The sequence below is a fragment of the Macrotis lagotis genome, chromosome 2 (genome assembly GCF_037893015.1).
Source record: "Macrotis lagotis isolate mMagLag1 chromosome 2, bilby.v1.9.chrom.fasta, whole genome shotgun sequence".
NCBI lineage: Eukaryota > Metazoa > Chordata > Mammalia > Peramelemorphia > Peramelidae > Macrotis > Macrotis lagotis.
In genome coordinates this window covers 101,623,320-101,650,931 of record NC_133659.1, presented here as the reverse complement: position 1 = coordinate 101,650,931, position 27,612 = coordinate 101,623,320, and the positions used below count along the sequence as shown (strand labels likewise).

At 37.2% G+C, this 27,612-nt stretch overlaps 1 protein-coding gene across 7 annotated transcripts in view; it reads right to left on the bottom strand.

Annotated features, from left to right (window-relative positions):
* The window catches only part of PPP1R12B (protein phosphatase 1 regulatory subunit 12B), a 263,657-nt gene that overhangs the window by 136,748 nt on the left and 99,297 nt on the right, over window positions 1-27,612 (bottom strand). For 4 of the 7 annotated variants that reach the window (XM_074222381.1, XM_074222382.1, XM_074222379.1 and 1 more), the window contains exons 9-14: window positions 26,786-26,898; window positions 25,260-25,463; window positions 24,155-24,237; window positions 18,341-18,466; window positions 15,449-15,631; window positions 11,795-11,977 (exon numbers count right to left, since the gene is read on the bottom strand). In XM_074222381.1, the coding sequence (XP_074078482.1) occupies window positions 11,795-11,977; window positions 15,449-15,631; window positions 18,341-18,466; window positions 24,155-24,237; window positions 25,260-25,463; window positions 26,786-26,898 (892 nt within the window). The remainder of the gene's footprint in view (window positions 1-11,794; window positions 11,978-15,448; window positions 15,632-18,340; window positions 18,467-24,154; window positions 24,238-25,259; window positions 25,464-26,785; window positions 26,899-27,612) is intronic. The other 3 variants (XM_074222384.1, XM_074222383.1, XM_074222385.1) reach the window with 2 other exon arrangements.

Here is a 27,612-nt window from a genome sequence, read left to right as displayed (position 1 = left end):
TAGAAGAGCAAGGAAAATAAAATACCATATTTGCTATGGATAGGGAAGAGTTCACAATCAAGTAACAGAATTATAAAGATAAAATGAACAAATTTGATTATATAAAATTAAAAACCTTACACAAAGTTAACATAATGAAAATTAGAAGGGAAACAAATTAACTGGGAAAAAAAATTTTTTTCAACAAATTTCTCTAATAAAGATTTCCTTTCTAAGATATTAAAGCCCATTACCCAACACATAAACTATCAAAAGATATGAAGAGATAACTGTCAAGCAATAATCAAATGAAATGTTGTTCTAAATCACTAATTAAAGAAGTATATAAATTTAAGCAGCTTTGAGGTTCTACACCACATTTATTCAACTGTCAAAGACAATAGAAGAAAAAATGACAAATGTAGGAGGTGACAAGTGTACTAGTGTATTATTAGTAGAGTTGGGAATTGGTCCTACCCTTCTGCTAAGTAATTTAGAATAATGCCTGAAAAGTTAACAAACTCTGCTTTACTCAGACCAAGCTACTTTATTACTAGGCTTATTCAGAATTCAAAGAAAGAAAGAAATGATCTATGGGCACAAATTATTTACAAAATCTCTAAGTACAAAATGTACAAAATAAGTGAAGAATCTGTATGAATAGAAATATTTATAGCAGCTCATTTGGTGGCAAATAAAAATTAGAAACCAAAGGACTGTTTTGGGCAGTCTGAAGGTAACAGAATATTATAATAGCATAAGAAATAATGAAACAAACAATTTCTGGGGGAACAGAAAAGACCTTATGAACTGACGTTGAAGTGAACAGGACTAAGAAAACCATTTATACAACAACATTACAGAGAAAACAAACTTTGAAAGACTAGAATTCTGATAAATGCAACAATAAACCACAAGTCCAAAAGAATGAAGTTAAAGCACAGTACTCACTTCCCCAAGAGAGAGATGATGAAGTTAAAATACAAAAAAAAGATAGATTTTTTTGGACACTACTAATGTTTTGTCAAACTATATAGATACGTATTTAAGGATTTTTCAGTTTAAAAAAAATTGCTTAAATGGGGAAAGGGGAATAGTGGAAGGGACAGATTAATAAAAATTATCAGTTATTTAATAAAGAAAAATAATAAACTATTAGAAATTAAAGAAAAGTTAGCACATAGTTTTTTCTAGGAAGTCATGAGTATTTCCTGGGCAGTATGATACTGAGAAACAACAAACATTACTCTCTCTATTTTTTCCAAAACAGATGCAAATGTGAGATAAAAATAAGAAGCAAAACAAAAACCCTAGACACACTGCTACTTCCCTTGAAGAACATATTAATTCAGCCTGATCCCTCATGTCATTTAGCTTCCAGAAGATTCTGTGTTACCATTTATACTCAAGGAGATGACACAGGTTTGTTTTTTTCTTCCAGAACACAGGACTGGTAATTTGATTCAATATTACACAAGTAATTTGGAAACTTTCAGAGTTTCAGTGATGGAAAATATGTCTACTGCTATATATACATAGAGATCATAGTATTTAGTGCTGGAAGGGACCTTAGACGTTATCTATGCCCAACTCCCCTTCCCCCAATACACACACCACCACCACCCCCTACCCCCACAAAACATAATACTCTTAATTTAAAGTTAAAGAAATTGATCCAAAATGGTTAAGGGTGTTGTTCAAGGTCATTCAAATAGTAAACAGCAGAGATGAGACTTGAACTAGGTTCTTAACTTAAACTCCAGATCCAGTGCTCTTTTCACTATACCAACTGCCTCTCATTCTATCTGCTTTTTATCTATAAACTTCATTAAGCTGCTAAAATATTTCTCCTCAGTATAATGTAAAGTGTCTAGCTAGTTGTTCCACCCATTCATAGTCAGCTGCTCTCCTAAGTAATATCTCCAATAGAATAGTCTAACTTCTTAAGTCTTAAATCAGTATACATTTGGCCCCATCTTTTTCACTCCTCTATTATACACTGCCATAATCCCTTCTAAAAGTAGGGAGAGTACAGGGGTGGGGAGAGAAGAAAATCTTTTTTTTCTCTAAAATTTAGAGCATTTACATTTAGAACAAGTACATAAACTACACGCTTCACTTGCTTCATTCATTATGACATGGAAGGTTGCATGGGACCTCAGATTATATGTTCCACAGTAACAAAGAGAAATGATGGTGCAGCATTACCATTAGACTTTTGCATAAAGAATGCAAATCCTTCTTTTAGACTAAAACTGAAGAGATTGAAAGAGTTTTTGGAATTCTTTTTCATGTTACCTATTTTGAACCATTTCCATGGTCAATTTTATTCTCCTTTCCCTTTAAATTTGCTCTTTGACAAGTCCCCATATCTAAAACCTTGGTGTTTCCCATAACTTTTTCTTGTCATTTTCATCTTGGATCCAATTAGTTAGTATGTCTTGTCAATCAAACAACGAACATTTATGAAATTCCTACTAACTGCCAGGCACTTGCTAAGCACTGGACAATACAAGAGCAAAACAGCCTTTTTCCTGAAGGAGCTCACATTCTTCTTGGAGGAGATACACATTTGTATATGTGTGTGTGTGTGTGTGTGTGTGTGTGTGTGTGTGTGTGTGTGTTCGTGTGTTTGTGTATAAGTATGGATATGTGTGTATGTGTATGTATGTGTACAGTGCTTTCAAATATACCTTCCTTCCTCCACTTTTTCCCTTCTCCAGGTATATCAAACTGAGTATGCACTGCTCTGCTGAAAAATTTTCAATGATCCTGCTGCCCACTAGGTAAAAAAAATCAAAAATACTTTTACCATGCCTACCTTTCTTTCTAGTCTTTTTCATTTTCCTCTGCTCCACATATTCTAAGCTCCAAACAAACTGTACTCTATACAGTTTTGCTAAATACACTCTGTATTTTCCTGTCTCTAGCTATTTGCTCACAGAGCTCCCTATGTCATTCTCCCTTCCTCCTGTCTTTGTGGGTGAATTTTCTATCATCTTTGAAAAATACAACTCCATGTGAACTGATCCAACCCTTCTGGAGAGTAATTTGGAATTATACCCAAAGGGCAAAAAAAAAATGTGCATACCCTTGATCCAGTAACACCATTACTGGGGCTATACCCTGAAGAGATCATGAAAAAAGGTAAAAAAACATCACTTGTACAAAAACATTCAAAGCAGCCCTGTTTGTGGTGACAAAGAATAGGAAATCAAGGGGATGCCCATCTTAATTTGTGGTATATGATGGAACACCATTATTCAATAACAAATCATGAAGGATGGGATTTCAGAAAAACCTGAAAAGATTTGCATGAACTGAAGCTGAATGAAATGAGCAGAACCATAAGAACATTATACACACTAACAACAACATGGAGTGATGATGCTCAACCATGGTGAACTTATTCATTCCATCAGTGCAATAATCAGGGATGATTTTAGGGGATTTGTATTGGAGAATATCATCTGCATCCAGGGAAGGAACTATGGAGATTAGACAAAGTCCAAAGATTATTATTTCAATTTTTAAAAGTTGTCTTATGTAGTATATAATTTTGCTATCTCTGATTTTTTTTCTTCCTTTTGGATCCGATTCTTCCCTTACAACAAGTTCAGTTTCAATCTATGCTCAATCATGGAGGCAAATGTAGACTATATCAGATTGCCTTCTGTTGGGGGGAGGGAAAGGAGGGAGGGAGAAAAATTGTGAAACTCAAAACCTTGCAAAACAAATATGATTGGCAGAAACTATCATTATATGTAATTGGAAAACAAATATTTATATGATAAAAACAAAATAAAAATACAGCTCCAATAGCATCTGTTCAAAAAACTCTCCCTGAATCAAATTAGTAATGACCTTTACTCAGTCCCCACACAGCATTTTGTTCTGCACCACTGTAATGTTCTCACCTATTATTTTGTATTATAGTTATCTATGCCTGTTAACATAGTAGGGTCATGATGGCATCTAATTTTAACTTTGTATCTCCCTTAGCACCTAGCATAGGGCTACTAATGTATCTTGAATTAAAGTTCTGTTATAAGCCTGGATGAGACCACAATAGAGTGGTGCTGGGCACTGGAGAAAACCTAGATATGAACTCCAGTTCAGCTTACTCTCTGAACTACATTGGAAAAGTCACATAACTTATCTTCATAGTAGTTTCCTCATACATAAAATATATTAGATGATTCCATCTAGGACCCAATGATAACGAAGGGTTCTTTCCAATGTTCATGAGAATACAATGCAATTCAATTTCTAGCAACCTCTGTTACAAGGGAAGGCATTCTGGGAAGGGAGAGAAGAGCTATATTTGGAAATGGTGACATAAAAAGATATAAAAAAAATTATGAAACTAAAATTTTTCAAGCAACCAATAATGGTCTCATCTGCTTCACATTAGAAGGAGTAATTGTATAGCTCAGGAAAATAATAAGACATGATAGAATTAGAATTTGATAGTTTTTCACTAAAATGCATTAGAAGACATTTGCACTGATTGAAGTTCTTTTCATACTGTGTCCATAGCAGAGTCATTGAGTTGATTCTGACATAGCATTGTGAACATAAATGCAGCATGAAACTGTCAGGAAACAAGCAAAGGGGAGGAGAAACAAATCCTCTCATCCATTCATGTCTTGAAGCCTACCACCACCATAACCTAACATTTCAACACAATTTAATTCAGCACTTATTCAATTTTAAGCACTTATTAAGCATTTACAACATAATTCAGCACTTATTCAGTTTTAAGCACTTATTAAGCATTTACAACATAGGTGTCATTCTGCTAGGTACAAGGAATACTGAGGAAAAACTAAAAGTCTTTGCCCTCTAGTAGACAAAAGAACTTGGTACAACATGAGAAAAAAACAACAAAGGGGCAGAGAAGTAGGAGGAAGAAGATGGAAGAAAAGGAGGGGGAGAAATACAAAGGGAAGTCAGAGAGAGAGAGAGAGAGAGAGAGAAAAGGGGAGTGGAAGAGGGATATAGGAAGGAGGGAGGAAAAAGGGAAGAAGAAAAGAATGAGGCTATAGACAAGAATAAAAGGTGAGGGAGAGAGACTGGAAAAACAGAGCAAGTGAATAAGTGCTGTTAGAGGACTCTAATATTAGCAAGGAACCTGTTTATAGTTTGTTGCTAAGGAAAACTTCTGGCTTTGGAAAATGAACCACTATACCACTGTGACAGCTGCTGTTCAGACCTGATATCCATATAAGCTTATCTTCCAACTGGTTACCACTTTCCATTTCTAACCTGTTGTCAACTAGCCAAATCAATCCCTTTACAATCAAATGACTTCAATAGTTTTTGTAATGTCCATAAGAACTATCAAATTGGGGCAGCTAGGTGGAGCAGTGGATAGAGCATGGGCCCTGGGTCAGGACCTGAGTTCAAATCCAGTCTCAGACATTTAATAATTACCTAGCTGTGTGACCTTGGGCAAATTACTTAACCCCATTGCCTTAAATAAATAAAATTAGAAAAAAAAATCTTTAAAAAAGCTAAAAACATGAATTAAAAAAAGAACTATCAAATTTGTATGACAGCTATTAGAACAATGATTTCAGTCAAAGGTTCATTCAAAGAGACAATAAGATTCTCTCATCCTGGATAATCAATTGAAACAAAAAACAAAAATCAAAAAACAGGCAGTCCTACAACTCAGACTTAAATTCTGAACTTAAAGAAAAATTGCATCCAAAGGAAGAATTAATTAAACAATTCAATATAGAGACTGAGGAGAACTAAGGTGTTAGTCTTCTGCTAACTCACTGAGAGACCTTAAAAATATTATTATTTCCCTTTTGTTGGGCTCATTTTCCCATATCTATAAAACAGAGAGAATAGCACCAAAATAAATATAAATGTAAGAGTACTTTAAATGGTTCCTAATTCAAGCTTATATCTCTTTTAAAAATACTCAACAGAGTAAATCATCTGGATTCCCATGAGACTTGAAGCTAACCAATTCATTTGATTCATTCTGACATGTTCATGGACATTGAAGAAGCTAAAAAACCATCTTAAAATTTTACACAATAATAAACCTTAGCCTCAGTAGTGAGCAAAATAAATATAACTCTCACCAATACTAAGAATGTAGGCTAATGATTTATATTCATGCAAACATAGATATTGGCTTCGTCTCTGGTCCAAAATTCTTTCCTTCTTGGTGAGAATGATAGATCCCTCTAATAAAGCCCACGTTTCTGATATTTAGGAAACAAAATATTCTCCCTACTGAAAGATCAAATTACACTAATTAAATTTAGAGCTGATTATTAAAAGGAAAGCTTCCACTGGCCATGTAATCTTGCCCTTCCTAGAGCTACAGCCTCTCCAAAATCAGTTTTAAAGTCCCATTTTACCTATCATCATGAGTTTTAAATTAGATATTTTGAAAACAGACTCTGTGTGCCTGCACTGATTCCCAGCAGGAACTGAGATGTGTCCTTTTATAGTGCAACAAAAGGCTGATTACAGGGAATGCTGCAGTTTCAAGGAAAGAATTAAGCAGTAGCACATGCTATTAGAGAGAAAAGGCTGCTTGGAAAAAATTTGATTTGTTTGGGGGTTGGGGGGGGGAGGAAGGATAAACTCATATTTGGGTGAAAAGAGAAAATGAATTGCTATAATAAAATGTTTTATGAGTATGACTTTTTCATTTCCAAAAAAGGTGGGCCTTCTCAAGAGATATTATATTTTCAGCATTCTATACCTGTAAGTCTTATTTGATCCATTCAACATAACAGTTTTAGGAATAATTTCACTCATATCCTTAGTGTTATTAGGTAGGCTAACAGCATTATAATTCAAATCAAAGTTTAAAGTTTTTATTCTATTCCAGAGAATACATGCCTTATACATAGACACATATGTCTTTTATATATTTTTCCATATCAGTGTATCCTGTTTTAGAATGTGAGTGCCTATTCAGTATGTAGCATCCAACCCAGAACTACATGAAATGAGATACTAAAAGTTTTTTTGTGAAAAGGCAGAAGGAGAGGCTAAGGATGACAGAAATATTGACTCAATTACTTCAAATGAGAATCTGTCCAGTTCTCTGACTTTCACACTCTAAGTGCTATTCAAAATACTCTTCTTATTATTCACCTTATTTGCAACTCCAAGCCTTGGAAGTGGAACATTTCCTCACCTACAACCTTGCCACTTGATTTCCTACAAAGTCCTAAAACTACAACTTTTTCATTTAACAAGAGAAATCCTTCAGTCCTTCTTGACCTAGGGTAAAATGCCTCACCTTCTCTCCCTCCAAAGTGCAATTTATTAAAAAGATATGATCAATGTGTTGATTTGGTTTTTTAGCTATCTACTTAATATTATTATAAATGCAGTCTTCTCTTGGGATAAAGAGAGTTGGTGGAAGGGCAGCTAGGTGGCATGGTGTATAGAGCCTTGGCCCTGGAGTCAGGAGGACCTGAGATCAAATCTGGCCTCAGACACTTAAGAATTGCCTAGCTGTGTGATCTTGGGCAAGTCACTTAACCCCACTGACTCGCCAAAAAAAAAAAAGAGTTGGTGGAAAGTCTAGATATTGCAATAATACTTTATATTCACTTTATTCTTTTAAAAGCACTTTAAAATGCACTCCATTTCTCTAGTTGGATCATAACCTGTTGAGGGTATAGGATCACATCTTCTTAATTCATTTTTCAGTTCACTGGCCTCTCTTGTACCATCTCTGATATGCAGCATCTTGAATAACATACAGCCCACCCGAGGTGCTAGCAGAAGTTGAACTTACAAGCTACTCTCTTAGTCCTAAAATGCATTTACAAATGATTTATTCCTTGGTTTAATGTTCTTGTTCCAATATCTCCACATCCTATTATGTGTATTTGAATTAATACAAGTCTTAAACTGTAATTCCCCCCCCCAAAAGCAGAAAATAGGTTTATTTATTGTTCTCTATAATAACTCATGATTTCAACTTTCCAATCTCAATTCTATAGTTAATCAATATTACATTGTTCTTTTTTCTTGACTTCCTTGTCCTATCTCCCCTCATGTGTGGCCAAACTCAAACCTAAATAACTACCACAATTCACCTCCTCCACTCCTACTCTTTTGCTTCTGAAATATCTTGTTAACTGGATCCACTACAAATTTACCTCATCTAATCTCAGACGAGACCTCACAACAGCAAGGAAATGATTTCAATCTTTCTTAATTAACTCTCTGTTGTCCTCTTCATAGCCTACTATTACAAACTTTTTTGACTCTTAAGGTTCCCAAACTACTCCATCACTGCCTCTCAGTTCCCACTTTAATGAGGACATACAGCCAATCTCTGCACTTCTTCTCCATCTCTTTCCATTTCAAATCCCAGATATCATTTGCTATTCTCTCTTTTATTACAAACCCTTCCTGTGTCCAAGACCACGCCTTTTCCCTGACTCTTAATCTCATTCCCACCTGTATTCTCCAGCAGATTGCCCTCCACAATCCCCACTTACTCTAATCTTTAACCTCTTATCTACTTGATCCTTCCCTGCTCTTACAAATATGTTTAGGTTTAAATTGATTCCTGCCTACATCCAAGATATATTATCTTTCCTCCCTTTTACAGCCAAAATTTTAGAAAAAAGCAGCATCCTCCTTCCTCTATTCTATTTTTCAACCTTTTGAAAACTAGTTTGCAACTGTATTATACAGTTGAAGGTCTTCAGAAAGCTATAATCTACTCTCCTCAAAGTCATCAATCATGATTTAACTGCCAAATATGGTGGTCCTTCCTCCATCCTCATCCTTCTTGACTATCTCTGGAGCATCAGGCACTCTCTTAAATTATCACTCTTCCTGGATACTTCATTTTTCCTGGTTCTGCTACTACCTGTCTGACCATTTTTTCTCATTTTCTTTTTTGAATCATCTATATCACACTTTCTGAGTGCGATCCCAAGGTTTTGTCCTGAACCATTTCATTTTTTTATCCATATTTTCTCATTTGGTGACTGTCAGTTTCCATGGAACCAATTATATATATCCTAACGTAATCCTACTGTTTCTTAAGCTATAATCTACACCATGAAATAGCTACTGGAAATTTCAAACTGGCTATCCTATATCCCATCTTAAACTTGCTATGTCCAAAACTAAATTGATCCTTATTCCAAACTTTTCTATTTCTTAGGAAAGCTAGTTAAGAACACTATCATCCTTCTAGTCATCCAGATTCAGTCCTCTAAATTCATGCCAATTGCCAGACTATGTTTCTATCTGTATAACCTCTCTCTCAATCATCTCTACTTACAAAGCCACCACCCTAGCTCAGGACTTTTTCATCCCTCATCTGGACTAAAGGAACCTTCCCTGCTTTAAATCTCTTCCCTTTCTAATCCACTCTCCACCCAGCTCTGCTTACTGACTTTCTTCAAAACTCAAATCTCACCATCCCTAAGAGAACTTTTCTGATCCCTACATTACCTTTTCAATCAATAGTACTTCACCTCTTGAGATTTCCTCCTCTTTACACTGTCTCTTGTGCTTATATCAATTTTTTTTAATGGATTACCTCCTCCAAAAGAATGTGAGCTCCCTGAGGTCAAGAATCATGATTTTTTTTTTTATGTATGCCCAGTACTTATTAGAGGACTTTAAAATAGTAGAAATTTAAGATAAGTTTATTGATGATGAGGAGGAGGTCATTCCTGATCCTTATTAGCTTCTGCTTGCTCCTCTCTTCCTCCCCTTGGTTTTATTTTGTAGACACTTATGAATGCATATGTGGTCTTCTCCAGGAGAATTTCAGTTTTTGGAAAACAAAGACTATTGTGTTTTGGTTCTGTATCTCCAAATATAGACACAGCACCATAACCATGAAACTACAACTTGCTGATTGATGCAAGAGGGTACTTCTTGTATGATGAATGATGAATTCTTTGACTCCTCCCTCTTTTTCAGAATGAACATAACGATGAGGATGATCTTAATTGTCTCGGCAAGGTAGAGTTATTTAAATGGAAGGAGTTTTCACCTAGAAACTGTCTAAATTACATATGGGCTACCACTTAGACATATATTACATGTCCAACAATGAATCATTAATATTTTCTTGGTGGCAAACCAATACATAATGAAGAAATTATGGTTATTGAAATGTGTTTAAGAAAATGAGTCTTGGGGTAGCCACCCCAAGGTGGTGTAGTGGATAAAGCATCGGCCCTGGAGTCAGGAGTACCTGGGTTCAAATCCAGTCTCAGACACTTGATAATTACCTAGCTGTGTGGCCTTGGGCAAGCCACTTAACCCAGTTTGCCTTGCAAAAAAAAAAATGAGTCTTCCTGACAAATTGCCTTCTGTGGGGGTGGAGGGGAGGGAAGTAAGATTAGGGGAAAAATTGTAAAACTCAAAATAAATAAAATCTTTACTAAAAAGCTTACAAAAAGATGAATGTTAAAAAAATGAGTCTTCCTTCATTTAATATGCTATCAATGAAAGAAATGATTGGTAGGGAGAAAGTACTTGTTTCCTAATTCTGTCCTCTCCTTTTATCTCCTCTCTCATGCTAAAATCTTATTTCATTCCTCTATAGTTCCAGAGATCAATTAAAAATAAAACAGAATGAAAATGTCCCAAATAATCTTCTTAAATGATTAAAATCTACTCCAGGGCTGTTATTCTATCACAAGGAAAATCCTCTTTTAGAAACTGAAGATAGTTTAAATTCAAATGTTAGTAATTAGAATCACACTTTTTGTTTACTATGAGGAAAATAATTAGTAGGGTCTTAGGGATCATCAGATCTGACTTTGTGAGGTTACTTGCTCCTAGGCAAATAGAAAACTCTTTTTCTTCCTTGACCTTTTCTAAGGGATCTCAAGTCTCACATGTCAGAAATTCTTAGTGTCTAATCTGAATCTTTCCTTCTGCAATCTATAGTTTTCTCCTATGCTCCACCTCCAAGGGAAAAGTAAAACAGCTCATCAGAATGGTTTACACTTATTAGAACAAGACTATAAGTCATGAAGTGCTTTCATTTGATATTCAGGACAATCTTGTAGGAAGACAGCAGGTATTATTATCTCTACTTTACAGATAAGGACTTAGGATTTAATTTAGGGCGGCTAGGTAGCTTAGTGGACAAAGCACAGGCCTTGAGTCAGGAGTACCTGGGTTCAAATCCTGTCTCAGACACTTAATAATTACCTAGCTGTGTGGCCTTGGGCAAGCCACTTAACCCCATTTGCCTTGCAAAAATAAAAAAAAAAAAGATTTAATTTAAATAACTTAACCAAAGTCATAAGGCTCCTATGTGATAGAAGCCAGACAAGGACCAGGATCTTCTGACTTCTAGACTTAACTGTTCTTTTACTATAGCATGCTGACTCATATCCTACTATGTTTTACTCTAGTCATATCTTTTTTGGATAACTGAAACTTTCCCTGAAATTTTAATTCTTTAACTTTTCTATTTTAATATACTCCTTAGAATTTATTGCCAGTTTGCTGTGTAATCTTTAAAAGTAACAACACCTTCATGTTTCTGTTATTTCATATGTAAAACAGGTAAAAAATCACCTCCCACTTCTTAGGCTCATAGCATCAATGAAATAATAGCACTTATAGATCAAAGTACTTTTTAATGCCTTGAGATCTCTACCTCCCACCCTTCCATCCTCACAAAACTTCTCTGAGAACAAAGATAAATCCTGAATTATATGAAATCATTCAACATAAATCATTCTAAGGTGGACAAAAAAAATACTATGCTCCACTTCTTTATCAACTGCCTCAAAGCAATACTGAATAGATGAAAATAAAAACTGTCACCCACCGCCTCCTCTCCCTGGCTTCTGTGGAGGAGTCTGTCCCAGTAGTTGAGAGCACATTGGCAGCGGTAACCCCATTGGCAGTGCTAGGCGGGGGGCGATTGGTGATCACACACAGCGGGGTGCTAGAGGACACACTGTCTGAAGCTTTTTCCACAGATGGATCTGCAAGGAGCTTGTAAGGAGTTCTGAAATCAAAGAAGATGCAACACAGAAAACACTTAGGCATTTTCTCCAATAGACCCTGACAGAGTGAAATCAAGTCAAATTGAATGGCAAACCCTTGCAACAACTCTTTAATTCTGAACTTTTTAAGTTTAAAAAGCTCATCATCACTTGGAAACTGTGCCCATGCATAACTACCTCCCACCTGCCATCCATGGGGCTGCATTTAATGAAATTCCTTGTCTGAGATAAAAGATGCTAGCTATGGCACAGCCAAGATGCTGACTGACATGGGCGATGGTATTCTGCAGAATCCCTTGCTGCCATCTGGACCCCACACATGCTGGTTCTGGCCACATATGAAAGGAACACTGAATCACTCACAATTCCAGTCTCATCTACCCCCCCCCCCCAAATAATACCTGGGAAAGGGAGTCTTCATGCGAGTCTTGAACCAAGATATGAAGGTGAGCTCCTTGTATTATCCATAGATAAATATTCTGAATATTTAGCAAATCCTTAGCATATTTAATTCTCCCTCTCCTAGCTCCTTCTTTGCAGTTGAGCCAATTACCCTGCTGCTTGCATGCAGGTTAGCATAATATATTTCTGATAAAAAAGAAAATCAGAGAGCAAATAATTATTGGCTCAAAATGGGATTCAAGTAGGATGCTATGTGGAACCTTAACTACAGATTTTGTATCTACAAGATGTGTAATTAAAATCATTTGCATAAGAGCAGGATCTTTGTTCCTTAAAGGATTGGCTGTAACCATAGGCTCTCCTCACAAAAAGCTATTATTTGTAACATCACAGCTGTTGCTAGGGTAACAAAAATCCAAAACTGAAAACCATACTTATCAGAGAAGCAATCAGGGGTATGAAAACTCCTAAATACCTGATTTCAAAAGCTTAATCCAAGGAATACTTACAAATGATCATAATTTCATTGTCAAATATTACATTGTCAGAATAAGCTTCAAAGAAAAAATTCAACTTAAAAAAATCTCTAGATCTCTCTCAATTACTCAGCAAGCATTTATCATGCAACTACTATACATTAAGTACCATGTTGGAGTCACAAAGGCAAAAAAGAGAAAAATCCTCAATCTCAAGCATTTTACAATCTAATGGAGGAGACAACATATACAAAAGAAATGATAGGCAAATTTTTGGAGAAGACATTAGTAGCTGTTGGAATCAAGAAAGGCTATGAGAAATGCCACCCAAATACTTTCCTGCAAAAGGGCAGTCAGAACAGAAGTGATTTAAGTCAATATTGTAAGACCTACACAAGAGTTTGAGTCCACAAGAAGTAGAACACTGGGTCCATGTTTTATTCTTGTTTAGTACAAAACTAAATATCAGGTAGAATTGTTAAAATCAATATCAATAGAAATGCTAGAAAGTCTTTTTTAATAATACTGGAGTTTTAATACTAGAAAGAACTAGGAAGAACAATCTAAGCAAAATAATTATAAAAACTTTCACCCTACTATGACTGTTCTGTCTTAAGGATAAAAAATGTGCTCTGTCAAAGGATATAGCTTAGAAGTATTCTTAAATCCTGGTCCTTTTAGTGTTAAAAATCATTATTCTTTGTCAAAAGCATAGGGATCTTGTACCCGCTGGGAGGGAGCACAATATCCAGTCATCCCAGTCCTGGCCCTACCTAAGTCCTGGGGCCTCTCAAATGGGCACCCGAACCCCCACCCTGCCTCACTCTCTAGAGGGCTTTGGGAGGCTCCAGCCCTATCCCAGGGTCCACTTCAGGTATGAGAGCACCTCTACCAAAGGAGAAAAGTGAGGCCCAGAAGTGAAAGGCCCTGGTCATGGACCTCTAAGGGTATTCAGACTTCAGTCTTCTGTCCACTCCACCAGGATGCTTCTCAGGAATAATGGAAACAAGGAGATGATCACCCTTATATGAATGCTCATTAGTGATAAAATTGTCATTAGTAGCAACAATAATAATGAGATCTTATCTTCAATGACAATTGCCTACATTAAGGGAAAAAAGTCTCTTGGTGACTTAACTGGTGTCAAATACAGCATAACAAGAAAAGGCTGAACTGGAAGCTGTGAGACCTAGATCCTGGTCAAAAAAAATCACAGATTAGAGAGACAAAAGGAACCTATTAAGTCAGAGTCCAATATTCTCATTTTACAGATAAAGAAACTGAGACCTAGAGAGGTGATGGAATTTGCCTAAGATCTTTAAACAGTAAGTAGCACAATTAGAATTTGAATCTAGATCTACAAATTTTAATTTCATTGATCTTTCTTTCTTTGGGGAGTGGGAGAGAGAAGAAGGCAATCAAGGTGAAGTGACTTGCCCAGGGTCACACAGTTAGTAACTCTCTGAAACTATATTTGAACTCAGGTCTTTTTGACTCCAGGGTCAGTCCTGTATCCATTGAACCACCTCACTGCTCCTAATTCACCACAGAACTTCATCTTCTGGTTCTACTAACACCTAGCTTTAAGTCTCCATTTTTCTCAACTACAAGATATGTGGGCTGTTCAATTATCTTACAATCTGACAATCTATGTAAGAATCAGCTTTCATATGGCCCCAATGTTAGAGTTATTACCATCACCTATTTTCTTTCAGTTATTTGTAAAATGTAAGGCCATAAAAAGTAAGTAAAAGCTCTACTAAAAAAACAAAAACATATACTTAACAAAAATCACAAATATCATAATTCTAGTTAAAAGTAACTGCTCAACTTCTTTTCCTTCTTTAGAGAGAAAGGGGTCTAAAGATCACTAACCATTAAAGATCTCAGACTATTTCAAAGGGTTGGTGAATTTGCTCAATGTCTATCCCCTACCCTCCTTTTATTCTATTATATACTCCCCAGAAGGGGGAAAGGGGAAAGGATACACTGGGAAATGTAGACCACATAAAAATCAAAAGGTAACAATAAAAACTTATTTTTTCATAAAAGTCACTGCTGGATTTTGACATAGTGCTCCTTACCGTGCTGTCTTTGGACTCACCTACAAGCCAAGAAGAGAATACCTAGAAATAAACTTCACATGAATGACAACATCCCCCTTCCCACATCATGGAGCAAGTCACTATCTCTCTTGAGAAAGCATAAGGCTTTCTGCCAGAGGTTGCCTTTAGAATAAAGTGCCACTTTTCATCCTGATTAGGGTCATATTTCATCTTCCATAAAGATTGAAGAAGAGGTATTCTGACCTTTATGTATCTGTAGGAAATTTCATACCTGAAAAATGGGGCGTGTATTAAAACAATTGCTCTAACACACACTAGGGTCACCTGGAATTCCAATCATAACTGACAAAGGAATCCAATTACATTTATTAAATGTATATCCCAAGTATTGTGTATGCTGAAATGCACCCAAGAGTCTAGCTGGCTTTGTAGGTAATATCCATAGTTTGAGGCCTAAGTCTGACTTCCATCTGGTTATCCACAGTCCCACCTTGTTGAACCTAAGACAAATGGCTCCAGTGGACCTTACCTGCAACGGTGAACGGATGCAGTAGTATCTGCACTGATTGGTGGAGGACAGGAAGAGGCAGGCTGCCACTGACTGCCTCGAGAGGTAGATGAACCAATGGTAGTGGGTGAGGTAGCTGGAGATGAATTGCGATTGGCTGAAATGTAGGGACTGGTGGGGTCACTACTTCTACCAAATGAAGCGCTGCAAAACAGCACAGAGGGTCGCATTGTCACTTCCCTGGAGGCCCGAGTGCCCCACAACCCAGCCCAGCTCCCCCTTGGGTCAGGCTGGGCACTCCTCACAACCAGAGACCGGGCTGGTCCCTGGGAGGGCAGGGTGGAGGTCAGCAGCTACTGAAGAGGCCAGGATACATGCAGCAGGAGCAGAGGAGTATGGGGAGGAGAGGAAGCCCTGCCTCTCCTCAGAGCTCCTAGGAAGCAAAAGGGACAGAGGAGAAGAATGTGCTGGGCAATGGGACAGCAGAGTAAGTGGTGGAGAAGAAAGGGAAGGACCCTATTAAAGGAGGCCCAGCTGGACCCCAGGGGAAGAGCTTAAAGAAAATCGAGAACAAACTAAGACCATTAATAAACTGGCTGATAAAAAAAGGAGATAAGTCCAAGGCAGAGAATTGTTAAAAAAAAAAAAGTTGGCTTTTCTTTGTTTTGATTAAATATTGGAGTCAGATCAAATTGCAGCAAGAAGGGTCTAGGTTAGATATTTAGAACTCACAAGAGTTGTACAGACATTGAACTATATTTAGAATGCAGTGGAAGTCTCCTCCAAAGAAAGGAGAAATATGGTGTTTTTCAGATGGTATGAATACAATCCTCACTGTAGGGAGAAAATAAATTACAGGTTTTTTCTAAGGTCTTCTTATTAGCCCCAGGATGACTTGAATTGTGATCCAACTTTTCCTTTTAAATCATGACTCCATCTATGTCCTCTTGATTGAAAATTATATCATGTAAAGGAAAACAGCATAGGCTTGGAAGTTAGGAAATTAGTACTATAACTCTAGCAGTCTGTGGCCTAGAACAAGTCATAATTTCTTTGGGCCTTGTTTATAAAAGAGAGTACTCTCTTCATATTTACCTTCAAGCCAGGTTTGGAGACAAATGAAATCACAAAGAAAATATTTTGCATTCTCAGAACTGGAAAAGCTTTAAAAATTCAATTGCTGGTGAATCTTCAATATATTTTCTTTCAAAATGCTCATTAATAAATATGCTCTCAAGGGGCGGCTAGGTGGTGTAGTGGATAGAGCACCAGCCCTAGAGTCAGGAGTACCTGAGTTCAAATCTGACCTCAGACACTTAATAATTACTTACCTGTGTGGCCTTGGGCAAGTCACTTAACCCCATTGCCTAGGAAAAAAAAACTTAAAAAAATATGCTCTTCATCCTGATCTGACAAAGTCTTTCTCCCTGCTGCTCACAAGAGCTGTGCCAAAGAAATTTACTGCATCTGTCAAACCAAATGGCATCAATTTAATCTGTTTAGAAAGAGCTAGGTTGATAACCACAACATCCATCATATAATAACATCAGACCCACTTACCTAGGCAAAGAATATCATTATCAGTAGTTAATATTAAAAGATACACTGATTTACAGCATGCCGAACAAGCCCTTGACCTTTTCAATATGCCTAACTCTCTTATTCTCCGCCATCTTGCTGCACCTGGTTGACTGAGCATACACAACTGAAGATCAAAGACACTTTTGTACCAGAATAAAATAATTTCTTATATTTATCTGTGTCTTCTTTTACAGCATGTATCTGCAGAACTGAAAACCACTCAAAGGCTACTGAGGTGGTTTATTTCACAAGCTGGTACTTCCCAATGCCAGGTTGTTCAAACACCCCTCGGCTATGGTGCTTCTCACTTGCTACTAGACAGCAGTAAGGAGGGGGAGATAGAGTAGAGCTACTTCCTATCAAACAAAAATAGGGTCTGATCCTGCCTGAGTAAGCTGCCTGCATAGTCTCTCTTTCCAAGCCTGAGACAATCAATCAACTAACACGAAGGACTACAATGCTATGGTACACAATGGGAGTTGAAAATCAAGGAGGAGGAAGTCTCCAAGAGGCTGGGAAAAGGATGAGAATTGGCAAAGGGAGGGAATCTTTCAAACCAACAATTCTCAAGGTCCAAAACAGTACTAATCGTGCAGTTTTACCAAAGAAGCTTCTTTACTGACTGACCAATAGCAAACAATGTAATTATGGAAAAGGGACAAGAAGAAAAAGGAAAACACAAGTATTCCCTAAGCTTGAAGTGTCTGAAACTACAGAACAAAAGAAGTCATTTAGGAAACTGAAGTATTTAATTAACTGGTCTGTTTCTAAAAGTACTTGGTAGTTAAAAAAGATACAAGCCTACATACACATAAGCTTCCTCCAGTAACTTTAGAAATAGGAATGATTCAGAATTAAAGTCAGATTTACAACAGACAGAGCCTCCATTTTAGGATTCTATGGCAATGACAGGACGGAGATGAGGAAATGAGGAGAAGGCATGGGAAATAAAGTTAGAAGAAAAATTAAGATCTATAGCAAAGACTTAATTTAAATTGATTAATGTTAATTTTAAGTTAGATTAGTCAAAATAAATCAAAAAAGCTAAAAATAAAAAATCCTTCATTTTAGTGAAGCATGCAGTTGTCATTCTTGCTTCTGTAGTGCAGAGGTGTCGAACATGCGGCCCACAATACTCCCAAGGGCAGCCTGGCCCCGATTAAATTGTAATTGAGAAATATTAGCAAAATAAAAACACACATTGATAATACTCCATTTTAACAATAAGTCAACGGGCAGCCAACAGAGATCCAATTCAGGGACCTTGCCTCCATCTGAGTCAGATTCCAAGGCTGAGGTTGATTCCTGGGAATTCTTCCTCAAGATCTTTACCTTTTCAAGTAGGTTGATACGTAGGTGGAAGGAGCACCAGTCTGAGAAGTTTCATTTCCCTTTGCTTCATCCCTCCAAAGCTGCCGAGTGTAGGAACCACTGCGCACCAGATTGACAGCAGATTCTCTGTGGAGGCAAGAGAGAATAAAAAACCAAAACAACACTTTGAGCCTGGAAAGATCTTCAACCCCTTGAACCTCTACTCCAGTGCTGCCCCAGCCTTCTGATTATAATGCAATACAAACTGGGAGGGAGCAGCAGGAAGGAAAATTCCTAGTGAAATGACTAAAGGCAGGAAAACAGCAACGAAGCAGCCAGATGGTAAAGTAGATGGTCCCATGGGCTTGGAGTACTGAAAACTTGAGGTCAGGCACTTAACCAGACGTGTGATCCTGGGTTAATCACTTCTACCTGCCTCAATTTTCTCAACTGCAAAATTGAGCATCAAACAGTATGAATAAAGTGCTTAGGGAAGCAGCTAACACATACTAGGAGCTTAATAAATGCTTGCTCCCTTGCTCATTTCAAATGCCTTTCTCTTGACCATGGCAAGAAAATCCCTAAATCCTGTGATGTGCATTCATCAGGCTTTTGAGGACATGTACAACAACCTTCCTACCCATGAGAGATCCTGAGTAGCCAGAAGAAGGTTCAAAACATTTTCTTTTTTAGGTTTTTTTGAACATCATGTAAGCTAGATAAACAATTCAACCATATCTGGTTTTTCTCTGGCATACTCATTATTAAATCTTGATCATTCTGAACTATGTTGATTCTTGGAGTAATTGATCCTCTCATAAAAGTTGAGAACGTACTTCAAAATCTTTAAAATTCCAGATCAATATGTTAAAAGTAAGTAACAGATTCATTTAAAGTATTCTGGGGGAGGGAGGGAGGGGGGTAGAAAGCCATGCCTGAGCTGCACTCTCATCAACAATTTGCTGTGATATAAGCAAAAGTTAAAAATCTCAGTGGATGTTATGAGAAAGAGGAGTTAGAAATTTAAAACTACTCATTACTCTGTGACAATTCAAAGCCTACATGTGAACAACTACCCTTTAATATTTTTTCATTTTAAATTAATGGTTTCTAACCCATTGAATTTTTAACCATCTGAAGATTTCTTATAAGAACATATTTATCTAAGATACAAATTGGGCTCAAATCCACGTGACTCAGTGACAAGTGGCTTGGGGGCAGTTCTGTCACCTCTCCATCTTAGATCTCTCATCCATGAAATGGAACAATTGGAGTGGATAATCATGAGATCATTCTAGCTCCTAGCTTCTAAGACTACCTAGCTTCCTCCAAAGCCCAGTTCATATGCCACCTCATATGAGGTCTTTCTGATCCTTCAACTGCTAATACCTCCATTGACTCTGAAATTATTTTTATTTTGTACATACTGTGTGCATATACTGGCTTCCCACAAGAACATAAGCAACTTACAGCCAAAGACCATTTCTTTTTGTCTTTTTCCCCCAATATCTGGTATAGGTAGGTGTTTAATAAGTGCTTGATATAAATCTATGAAGCTATCCTACCCTATACTAATATTCCTTTTACTCTGAATTCTTCCAATGTTTATGTATATAATCTATAAGCATGCTATCTTAACTTGATTATATGTGCTGACCATACTTATAAGACAGTTGTGTTCCGGAAATTCATTTGTAAATAGACTATTTAGATTGAAAAATTGGAGAGTAATGCATTTTTTCATGGAGAAAAACATTATGAAGAAAAGTGATTAGATTCCAAGATAAAATATAATAAATAGTGGTTGGATTCCCAGGCAGTTCAAAGAGGTCCATTTCATCCATTAGTTTGAACTAATAGCATTGGTCTGAGTTTCTGAATTTTAGAAACATGGGATTATGTCATGCAGATGTGAAGACCCTCACCCCTGACCCTTACCCCCTTCCTTGGTAGAAAGCTGACCCTAGGAAAATGTTGAAATAGGCAATTTTATATTTTAGACCTTCCACATTTTACTGTCAGCTCCAAATGCTTCACTGACAAGATTCCCCAGGACCTCCATGCTTTTCTAGGTACCTCCATCTTTCACAGATTGACATTCAAATCCAGGTGGCTACAATCACTAAACTACTCCATATTAAAAAATTACCAACTTTCCCCCAATCAAAATTCTGACACTTTCAGCTGGGTAGTGCCAACCAATTAATCGTTACTTATCATTCCCATTCATCTGCTCAGTGCAAGAGATTCAAACACAAAAAAAAAGTGACTGAATTAATTCTTACTAATGTGTAAATGTTTGATCCTTAACTTTCTGAGAAGGACATATATTTCTTAGAAAAGAATGTTTATTAGAATTTCAAGCAATATGATGAAACTTCATTAAAAGACTTTTTTGGGGGGGCTTGGTTTTGGGTAGTGGAAGGATAAAGTTTCAGTATGTAAGATAACACAACATGGAAACTTGAAATTGCAAAACACAAAATAAATAAAATCTTTAATTAAAAAAATAGAAACTTGACATCTATTAAAGTCTGGTTCATTCTTCTTCCTCTCTCAAGAAATTCAGTTTCTTGATCACAGTTTTTATCTCTATTCCAACCCCAAGTCTTTTCTCCTCTCCATATACTATTTCCTACTTAATTGAGAAAAACAGAGGGCATATTTCCTGAGTTCCCTCTTATCCTTTAATCCAGCCCTGAATATGCTTCCTTATCAATATCCACTATTTCTTCCTTCACAATAGACATTAATGAAGAGATAATTCTTCAGTTTGCCAATCCCCTCTATTTATGCCTTTGATCCCATTTCATTCTATTCTGACCTTTCCATCATTACTTCTCTTATTTTCAATCTCCCCATTTTTCTTGGTTTCTCCTGTGTTTCCATCTCCTTAGGAAAACCAAAACAAAATAAGCTAAAAAAAAACCCCTTGACTCTGCCATCTCCTCAAGCTATTATGTGCTATGTATCTTCTTCCTTCTATAATCAAACTTCCAGAACTATTTGTTTCCACTTTTTCAACATTCTCTCACTTCTCAATCTCATGTAATCTTAACTCTTGGAGTCTCTTCAAAATTAACAAAAACCTCAAAACTGCTCTACATGATTTGATCAGTCCCCATGTGTTCAATTATCACTGGTATGAAGATGATTCTCATATCAATATATCTAACCTTAATTTCTCTCCTTCATTCCTAGTGCTGCATCTCTAACTACATAATGAACATATCCATTTAGATGTCCTGAAAACCTGTCAAATTAAAAAATCTCCCAAGTTGAAGCAGTTGCCTTAACCTCCAATCTTCACCTCTTCACCTTTCCCAGTTCTGTTGGGGGCATCACAATTCTCCTGGGTAGCCAAGTTCCACCTGCCCCCCTCCCCAAGTCATTCTTGACTCTTCCCTCTCCCTCAGATTCCACGTTCAATCAGTTGGCAAGTCTCGTCAAGTTTTGCTTAATACCATCTCTCTGGTTTACTCCTTTCTCTCCACCTACACAGTTATTTGATTTCAGGTTCTTATCTACTGAACCAACTTCCTCATCACCATCTCTGCTTCCAGAATCCTCTCCAATTCATTCTCCACAAAGTTGCCAAAATAATTTTTCAAAGGTGAGGATTGGATCATGCTACTGCTCAAAAATCTTCAATGATTGTTTTGCCTCCAAAATAAAATATAAACTTCAAAATTTGGACTTAAAATCGACCAAACCTTAGGTGCCACCTCCTTTCTAAACTGTATTTCATGTCATTCCTTCTTTGTGTTCCCTATGTGCCAGCCTAACTAAACTTGGATTCTCTCTTTCATCTCCATGCTTGAATACAGGCTGTCTCCTGTATCATTAATAATATCTCTTTTCATTTCCATACTTTATTAGGTAGTTCTTTTTAATATAACCTAAAATGTTTCCCAGAAACTTCCATTAGTCCTACTTCTCCTTTCTTCAGAGTAGGAAGAAAACCTACAAAGTTGAACCAACAGGCAGAAGTTACAATAGAAAAATTTTTGGTCAATAAAAGAAAAAACCCATCCCACCTTATCTTACAGCACTAACCAACTCCAATACGGTCAGGCTGGTCCAACCCCTCAGACCCTAAAAATGCTGTGTTTGTTGAAGGTTCCTGCTAGTCTGCCTTTCTGAAGTGTGCTCAGTTCATATTCTGCCTCTTTTCCTCAATCACTTCAACACACAATGCTTCTCCTGGTCTAGGAACTTACTTGTCTGTGCCAATCACTGTGATGGTTTAAACACATTCTTTATTTTTTTCTTTTAAAATGTTCAAAGTATTTTTTCCAATTTATATAAAAACATTTTTAACATTCATTTTTTAAAGTTTTGAGTTCCAAATCCTCTCCTCTCTCTCTGTCCCTCTCATTAAGAAGGCTAGCAATTTGAAATGGGTTATACATGAATCACATGTTTTCTTACAACAATTATCTATGTTCGTCTTGCATACTTTGTTAAGTTCCTCAGGGTTTCAAATCACAGCATCCTTCCTTTGTAGCTTTGTATCAATGGAACTAAAATGGAAGATGACTAACAAAATTCTGTGGTTGCTCCATGATACAATAAGTGGAATAATACTACTAGATGTTAGCAATGAATTTCCCAAAAATATATTAATTACACAATTAAACAGTTATGTAAACAATTTTGGACATCTTATTTCATAGCCCCAGAATTACAGAATATCAGATCTGAAAGGAACCTTTGCCATTGCTAGGATGAGATCTTCATTTTCCAGATGAGGAAAATAAAGCCCTGAAAAGTGACTTACCCATGGTCCCATGACTAATAAAAGTCAGATTCAAACCCAGATCTTCTGAATCCAAGCCTGGAAATCTTTTCCCTCCCTCTAGTGATCACATCATTGGCCTTTTGGAGCACTATGGCTATTAGATGGCCATGAATCAGAAGGGAGATCTGTTCTGTAGGTTCACAGCAGTCAGGAGCTGATGATTTATAATTGTGCAGATCTGTCCATACAGGAAATAATTTTATAGTAACAAGGACCATTTCTCACCAATGTGCTAAAATTCCTTTTTTAAAGTTCTGCACTGATATCTCACCATCATGGTATGAAAGTATTGAGAACATTCAATATAAATAAGAGTCCAAGTTCTTAGAGCCTATAATTTTCGGTTCAATTCAACAAGTATTCATTAAGTACCTTCTTTATGCAAGTCAAATTTAGAGCATAAATCACAGGATTACTGGATTTAGAATACAAGTGGGAAGGATGGCAGAAAGGGAAGGAGAAAAGGAAAGATGAGGCAAAGAAAGGGGAGACCATGGAAGGAGATTGCAGGAAGGAGGTATTGTGCTAATCATTTTGCTAATATTGTTTTATTCTCACCACAGTTCTGGAAGTACTATTATTATTCCTATTTTACAGTTGAGGAAACTGAGGCAATCTAAAATTAAGTGACTTTCCCAGGGCTCCACAGCTAATAAGTTCTGAGCTGGCTATGACCTTGGGTTTGTCCCTCTCTGGTCCAGCACTCTATCCACTGTGCCACTTAGACTCAGAATGGGAGATGTTTATTATTATGGAAAAGATACTCTGAGGAAGAAAGGGCAGTAGCTTCAGAGCATGGTGAAACAGAAAAACTAAAAGGAAAGTTTCAGAAGAATGTATCAAAGTGAAAAAAATCAGGAGAAGGAAGGACCAGGAGCACATAAAATGTAAATAGTGCATTAAGATGATGGCAGGGGGACATTCAAAATGGACCAAGGATATCTGCCTCCTTAGGCCAGAGAAACAAGAACCCAGGAAGACTTCTGCAAAGCAGCATCAAACCAGAGCAGCCTTTTAGTCTGATGCAGTCATACCTGTTTTCCTTTTCCTCAATATCACTTGCACTATTGAGTCTCCGGGGTGCTAGTGAGGAGAAATAGCTTTTGTTTTCCCTCTCCTGCAAAATCAAAACAAGGAAAGAGTTGAGTTGGTATAGTATTGACACAGGAGATAAAGTCTGGGACTAAATTCATCACCTCAAACATAACCCAATTATCCTGCTTGGTTCAGACACCAATTCCATTTCCAGGTTAAATACAAATGGCAAGTTTTCAGTGACTCAGGAATTCCTGGGTCATTTCTAAAAGACAACTGGATTAGTACTCATTTACCTCTCTCTCCCACCCTCCATCTTATTTGCTTTTTGAACAGTTAGACTGCAAATATAAAGCATAGGTAAGTTAGATTGTTCTTAGAGAATTATACTGTGAGGAAAAAATTGTAGATGCTTCTTTGGGAAAAAGTACAACAAACATCACTACAGGGGCAACTAAGTAAGCATACTTCCTTCCACCTCAGTGTTCTCAGTAGGCTAAAGAACCATTCAAGCTAACTAAAATAACACATCATGACCTCAGAGAGAAGACTGAGAATAACAAGTGAGCCAATTTAAAACCTGGGAAACAGCAATTTGAAATGAACCATTTTTCCTCATCCTGGATGAGTAGCTATTTGTGAGGGTTGCCTAATCACAACAAAATAGATTTTCCCCCTTTTATAGGTGGAAGTTTCAGGAGCATTTTTTAGTCTAAATTCTACTCCTGCTAAGATCTTTTGGGTTGAAAGCCCAAACAAAGGGATTGTGCCCAATGTCATTTAGTTGTTTTGCTACCAAGTCTTAAAAAAAAAACCCAAGCATTATTTTTCTGCTAAGACCTTTTCAGCCATCCCAAGCCTGCTGCTGTCCTCAGTGTGAAAAGGCTGGATATAAGTAGAATCAAGAGGAGAAATTATGTGATTTGTAGAACAAGAATTATTATAGCTTTTGTCAACAATGACTTGCCTCTTTGAATCACAATTTATCCCTCATGTTAAGGTGATGATCTAACTTCAACACCTGTGACTTTCTGGGATCGACAAGGTTTTCTCTTTACCCCTATGGCTGGACTGTCATAGGATTCCATCACCCCCCAACAGTACCTTTTCTTTGTTGTCCAGCAGAGCAGAAATCCTGGGGCTCGATGAGGAACGGTAGATGGAGGAACCACGATCTCGCAGAGCCTCCCGGGGACTGGCCACCTCACTCAGCGTGTTGTGGCTGCCCGTCTTCCGGAGGCCGAGTCGCCATGAGGCAGGTGATTCGTCCTTGGGCTCTTCTGCCTTGCTGAAGAAACTAGAGGAGAACTAAAGGAAAAGAATGAACAAGGAGGAAGAACTGATCAAATAGCAATCATCACCCAGTCTCAATAGTCTTTTTTTAATCTGATTCCATTCTTAACAGGAGTTCGATAAAATGCTGTTGTCTTGTGCAAGGATTACTAGACTGGACTCTAGTTACATATATATATGTGCCACTTAAGATCTCATTATTCTCATTATTCCCATTTATAAAATGGGGAATACAGACATTGCCTTGATCCAGAGGTTGGAAAACAAGTGAGTTCTTGGCAAGAAATGCAGAAAGACAAGCTGTTTTAATATCAAGGAACCCTGTTTCTCAAGTCTTCACTGTAGTGTGGAGGTGTGGTACTAAGTTCTAATGAAGGTTGTGCCCATCAGGTTCCACCAACTAGAAAGGCAAAGAGTATGGACTCAGCAACAGACTGTCAATCTGTCACGTAGCACCAGCCTAAACCAACTCAGAGAGGGTCATACCACTAGTAAGTGACAATTTTTTTTTTTTAGGTATAGCAACTAAAGAAAATAATTAAGGCTGTAAAATGAAGGGGTTGGACTGGATAGCCTCCAAAATTCCTTCCAACCCTAAATCTAAAATCCTACCCTGTGCTGGCTAAGGTGATATGAAGCATTAAGCTTTACAAATATGTGTAATGAGTAAAATGTGTAAAAATGTGCAATCTTTACCAAAAGTCATTCAAATTCTAGTTGCTAAAAAAAAAAATCTCTCAGAGAACTTAGATGTGCCTATATTAGTTTGTAGCTTTTAGGGAGTCTAAAAGCCTTTTCCAAAATGTCTTGGGCTCCCTTCTCTAAGAAGCCATCATTGCCCCACATGTCCTCAAGGCTCTCAGGGAACCAAAGTGTATAAACCAATTTGTGTTCTGCATTTCAGTGCACTTCAATTCATAAAGTGCAAAGATGGGAGTCTGAAAAGAAAAGCTTTAGAGCAGAGGTGAAGAGCAGAGAGCAGCTGTTAAAATGGAACAGGTTGGAAGTCTGAGCTTCCCCAGAAAGTTGCCTATATAAGACTTTTTGTAGGAAACACTAACTTTATCTTAAGAAAAATTCTTTTCTGATGACAGATCACAAGCAATTTCTAACAAAGGCCCTTTTTGTTCTATACACTAATAATACTATCCAGATAAGAGTTTCACAGAATCAACATCAAGAGCATTTTTACAAGCCCTAAAGCACCATAAATACATAATCTATTAGGAGTTAGGATAATATCATTTTACAAAACTTCATTCCAAAATCTTCCTCATGGTCTTTGAGGGGATAACATATCAATGGAGCTGATTTCATGGCCTTCCCAAGATACTCACTCTTCTGGCAGGAGAAGCAGAGAAGAGATTCTGAGATGGTGGTGGTATCTGCTCCATGACAGTGCTCTTTGATTCAGAGTTGGAGTGGTTGACAATAGCCTCTGGCTTTTGATCTGATATTTGACAGTGAAGAAGAAATAAAAATACTATTAAAATTTTGTTTCTCTCCCATGCCCTTTTCTGCTCTTTAAAAGATGTCACCTGGTAATCATTATGCAAAATAATTAAAAAGCATGAATCCACACAAACACCTGAAGTCCTAACAGACTGCTGGAGGTGGAAATAAACTCAATCAGGAACTTGCTTCCCTGTCCTAAAAACTTTAGCCTAAATATTATTTATGTACAAAGAGGATTAGAAACATATTTGATCTGATGAATAAATTACTGAGTCACATAACCAAGAAATATTTCATCAATTAGCAAAATTTTATTCAGTATCTTTTATATTCAAGACTGAGCTAGGAAGAGACAAATATAAGACATTATCCCTGACCTCAACAAATTTGTAATGTGACTGGGGAGACAAAATGAGCACATAGCAATACAAACAACAGCAAAACAAAATTTAAAGTCCCAAAGTATAAAACAAAGACTCAAATGACTGGTATGAACAGGGAGAATGGGAGACTCCCTGTGGGAAAAGGGGGTGAGGCCTACTATCTCCGGGAGCTCCTAGTTCTAAGTCCCCACCACAAAACTCAGGTCCCACAACCCTAACAAGACCTCAGCAGAGCAGAGCCTCTGCTAACTTCAACCTTTTGGCCCTAAAACTGACACAAAAGAGGACTGGGCTTCCCTCAATGGGATGTAAATTTTTCCTCAGTG